Source organism: Arachis duranensis, chromosome 6, assembly GCF_000817695.3.
Source record: "Arachis duranensis cultivar V14167 chromosome 6, aradu.V14167.gnm2.J7QH, whole genome shotgun sequence".
Taxonomy (NCBI): Eukaryota; Viridiplantae; Streptophyta; class Magnoliopsida; order Fabales; family Fabaceae; genus Arachis; species Arachis duranensis.
In genome coordinates this window covers 39,693,396-39,698,320 of record NC_029777.3, presented here as the reverse complement: position 1 = coordinate 39,698,320, position 4,925 = coordinate 39,693,396, and the positions used below count along the sequence as shown (strand labels likewise).

Below are 4,925 nucleotides of genomic sequence, written 5' to 3'. Positions count from 1 at the left end.
TGTTACATACCTTGGAGAGAGAGAGAATGCTGACTCAGCAGCAAAGGGAAGAAAATAATCCCTTTACTACCTTATCATTATTCTAGAAGAAGCAATAAAGAAAAGGGAGGAATAATAGGCAGGAGAAATGTGTAATCATAAGTGACAATAATTGATGATTGGATTAGTCAGATGAGAGAATCAAGGAGGCGTAATCATTGGAGTTGAATGCTAATTGATGATTGGATTAGTCAGATGAGAGAATCAAGGAGGCGTAATCGTTGGAGTTGAATGCTAATTATGATAATTAATTTGAGGAAAGGCAATAAAAGGAGGAGCTGATTAGGTGAGAGGTAGGAAAAGATTTGGAAAGACCTAGGCTAGGAGAGAAGAGGACTCTTGAAATTCCTCTATTATCTTTTACTGTTATATTGTATTTCTGAATTCCCATTAAAATAAATACCAGTGTAACAGACTAACTTCTTAGTTATTTTCCATTGGCTCTTATTTTGTGGGGATAAACACTTAGCATTTGAAGTAACTTCCAGAATCTCCGAGTTTCCTGACAGCTTCCTAGTAATAATATAAATTCGTTAGAATAAAGTGGAAATGATTTGGTTCTGAAAAATGCAGCTCCAAACATATTATCTTAGAAACTTTAAAAATGTCAATAACAATAAATAAATAATGGCGAACACTCACTTCTTTCTCATCTTCCATGAAGTCGTCGTCTTTGGTAGAATAGGAATAGAAGCACTCTTGGAAGACTTTGACTTGTTAGCCCATTTTGATGACCTTAATAACACAGTTGAAAGCATGAATTAAAAAATTTTAATAAAATAAATAATCTGGAAAGAAAGCAGAATATGTGATGATTATTTTGGAAAAAATAGCAGTTCATTATATGCATTAAGTTTGGAACCACAACCACAGAACATTGGTTAATGCAAAATCGAAAAAAACCAAAAATTTACAATAAATAGGACAGAAAATAGATAAAAGTACCAACTTTGTTCTTTTTTTCCTTTTTCTTTTATTTTCTGAAGCAATAGACAGCTCAGGAGCATTGGATGGATTGGAGACAGACATTGGTCTGGGGGACCTGAAATATTATACCATGATAAAAGAAAACCAAAATTAAAGAGGACGGAAATGAGGTTTCAAAACAAAGTCACTCAGTTTCCATAAGCTTATGAGCTTACATTTTGAACTAAACTTTGACTTACATTTTCAACAGTGACAATATGTCACTTAATATGAATATATTACCAGCCCTAGCTTTCAGAAAATAAATGGCAAAAATTAAGTTATTACAGTTGTCTACAAATTTCCATTTGGACAGTCCTCTCACACAAAAGTAATTAATGGAGGCTCACAAATTGCAACTATTATTTGCAACTGGCAGACAACAGCATGATAAAATTTATGGCAATTTTACACTCATTTTCTCCAAGATTTGGTAAACTTCAACCTGATTCCCTTCTATTTGCAAAAACATACATAAACGGCTGCACCTGATTACTACATTCACTATCATGTATCTGGTAAAATGTAAGACTATACATACAGCAATAACATCTGATAAAGGGAGGTTTTGGGAAGATCAGCATAATCCAGACACATTGTAACCTTGGGGGAAGTTATTATAATATATCCTAAAATTTAAATACTAGGTTCCCGGGAACATATATGGACTAACTGCTGGCTAGAATGATTTAAAACCAACAGAGCTGAATGGCAGCAGACAAAAGGCCGTCAAATAGAATTCCCAACAACAAACCAATTTAACCCCCTCCCAAACCCCCCAAAACAAAATGTTTCACTTTTCTGTATTAGCCTGCTGAAATTAGGCCAACTGAGAAATTAGATTCAAAAGTCAGTTTTTATCCTTAAGTTCAAAAAGACGCAGGCCGTCAAACATGACCATAACCAATAAGTTATGTGGAATGAATGAATACCTGACTCTCTTGCTAACTGCCTTATCAGAACTGTCTTCGGATTTCCTCGATTCAACACAATAACAGCATATGGGCCCCACTCTTGCCGCACATGAGAAAGGGAAACACCCTATGGACAGATCATAACGCTAATGCTAAAGTTACAAGGCAATAAAAAAGGTGAAATACTAAAAGTAAAGAAAAACTCCATACTTAATTTCCTATTTTTCTAAACCCACAGATACCAAAATAGAACGAATCTGAGTAGCAGAAGCAAAGCTCACCTTTGCATCTTTTACAAGTAAAATGTTTTTCTTCATGCGGAGAACGAAGAAAGTTTTGAACTGTCGCCTCCAAATCATACAGAGGAACTCCCCTGCACGTTCTCGATAGATCAAGCAAGCTCTTCCCATTTTCAAGGCAGATATACTCTGCTGCTCTCCTGTATTGTCCACAAGCATGGACCTCGAATTTGGAAGGCGGAATAATCTACATAGGCAGAAGAAAGTAACAAGGAAAAAATAAATGACGGCACAGTATCAGAACAACGGAACAATTATTTACGCGCAGACAGAATAACGACTCACCCTGCGTTCATTGCACAGAGAGCATGAGCACAATATTCCCAGATCTCTTATAACACCCCGTAATCCTGAAGCCTGTAATAAGAACGTACCAGTACTAAAAATGCGTGGCCACTACCACTAGACCACTACATACATTAGGGAGAGAATAATATTACTCCAAAATTGATAATATCATTTTAATCTGATGAAATTTTATTATAAATGTTATTTGTATTAAGAGTCACATTATCAATTTGAGAGTGAAATCCATGTACTAAAATAAACTATCGTTTTGGATGTGAAAAGGCATAAATTAACCGCCAAGAACTAGCTATATGGGATAATTAAGAAGAGAAATGAGAAATCTTTGTTTTATCTGTTATACATGAGGTCAATGGATCTTATATCTAACGGTTAATGAGAAAAATGAATGAATATAATAACACCTAATATAACTATGAATAATCTTAAAGGGACAAAAAATTAGGTTTGCCAGGTAGTATTGAATCTAATAACCTTGGTTATATTAGTCGTTATTATCTCCTTTTTTCTCTTATTTATGCTAACAACTCAAATGTTATTCCGTATTAGACAAGAGCACAATCTAATAGTGGCCCATACCGCTTCTGCTATTGCCTAGTAGCTAAATCAATCGCTAAAATTTGACTAGCAGTAAACTAGAAGTCTATAAGGAACGAAGTACAATTCAATTCAATTCTTATTTTAATTTTATTCATTCATTAAAAATAAGATGTGGCGTGGCCACTTATATGCTGCACAATCTACTATTGGCTATGGCATAAAGCTAATTTGGATATTATTACCACTTACAACTATATTTAACATTTGAAAGGTTAAAACATGTATTTATCAACTTAAAAATGAATTTAATTTCCTACTGTTAAAATGTTTTACATAAAAATTCAATAGTATATTGAAATATTATTTAAAACTAACTAAATTAAAATTCTAAACAGATAAATTTAATTAAAAGATTATATAAAAAACTCGTGAAAAATAATCGAAAACATCTATATTTTTTATTTCTCATAGAGTCCTCTAATATAATAAGATCAATCACTAATTTATCGTGCACCTGAACTCTGTTTAAAATTTGTTGTTGGCCACAAACTACACAAAGTAAAATTTGAAATCCATTATTACCTAAAAGGACAAGTAAACTATCGACTATATTATATTTGTACCTAAATATGAAAACGCTTTTTTTAGTCCTTCTTCTCATAAAATCTTCTTAAGTAAAGTTTCTAACTAGATAGTCCAAAAAAGGAATAGAAGAAAAACCTGAGTCATATTTCACAAAATCACAAACATAACGAACCTTCTTAATACCGCCCATGTAAACCACCGAGACCCCATCAAGAAGACCAGTGTGGAAGAGCTCCTTCACCGTCATGGGCGTCTTGTTGACCACAATCTTCTTCGACATCTTCATTTCCAACTTGTTCCTCGATATCCCGCTCACCTCTCCACCAACATCATTCGAAACGACTTTCCCTTCCAGTGCCGCCGACCGTCGTGTAAACCGCTTAAATGGCCTAACCATCGAAACGCTGAGCTCGCATTTCGGTTCGGAACACTTGTTCTTCTTTCCCGCCAAAATTTTTGTTCCGTTATTTTCTTTCATTGGAAGCTTGGCATTCGGTTCTACGTCTTCGCGAATCCTGAATTTCTTAGATTCATTGGTATTGGAAATTTCGTTACATAAATTCCGGTGTCCCATATTAGCTCTGGTATAAACAATGTAACCGTTCACCATGGAAACGTTCCTCGTGTTGCTGCTGCCGCCGCCACCGCCGCCAATGAAATCCGGCACCTCAGCTGGAACGAGCGGAGACTGATCCATCGGTTAGTTCAGTAACTGCAATGAAAACAAAATTGAAAGGCAAAACAAGAAATATCAAAAAGAATTGTGAAGTTGTAGGCGGAGAAAGGGAAATGAATGAGAAAGGAGAGTGAAATATACGAATAGCAGACACAGCGCATTGGAAGTGACGGAAAATTGAGGATAATTGAGAGTGAGAATCAGTGTAGGGTTTTTGGAGCAGAGTTCTGTCTCTGTTCAGTTTCCAACACTCCAAGTCAATAGCTAAGTCGGCAACTCTGAGGAATAAGAACGGTTATCACTGGTACATGGGACACCCTGGTACACATCGAACAGAAGATGATTGAGAATTGGGGGAAAGGGGGGGTTTTAACATCGGAAATTTATCTTATTTCACACCACTTTAATTTTGTGGGGACAAGACAAGACCATCTTTGTCTCTTTGGTATCTCTATCTAGACTATTTTTTCTCTTAACTTTAGTAAATATTCAATTAGCAGACAAATCGTATGATTAATTTACTTCTTGTTGTGATAAACACAATAGATATAGATGCCCATTAATATCATGGTTGGGTGACTCACTTTTTATATTACCAAA

The 4,925-nt window shown here is 35.1% G+C and overlaps 1 protein-coding gene across 4 annotated transcripts in view; it reads right to left on the bottom strand.

Moving 5' to 3' along the window:
• LOC107493601 (increased DNA methylation 1) overlaps positions 1–4,712 on the bottom strand; it is an 11,793-nt gene extending 7,081 nt beyond the window's left edge. For 2 of the 4 annotated variants that reach the window (XR_008010621.1, XR_001593011.3), the window contains exons 1-8: positions 4,467–4,712; positions 3,822–4,361; positions 2,504–2,575; positions 2,201–2,405; positions 1,938–2,046; positions 989–1,081; positions 682–774; positions 460–552 (exon numbers count right to left, since the gene is read on the bottom strand). Coding sequence is in view for 2 of the 4 variants with exons in the window: in XM_052263237.1 (XP_052119197.1) it covers positions 460–552; positions 682–774; positions 989–1,081; positions 1,938–2,046; positions 2,201–2,405; positions 2,504–2,575; positions 3,822–4,346 (1,190 nt within the window). In the remaining 2 variants the exon portion in view is untranslated. The remainder of the gene's footprint in view (positions 1–459; positions 553–681; positions 775–988; positions 1,082–1,937; positions 2,047–2,200; positions 2,406–2,503; positions 2,576–3,821; positions 4,362–4,466) is intronic. The other 2 variants (XM_052263237.1, XM_016114672.3) reach the window with 1 other exon arrangement.
• Positions 4,713–4,925: the final 213 nt, after the last annotated feature.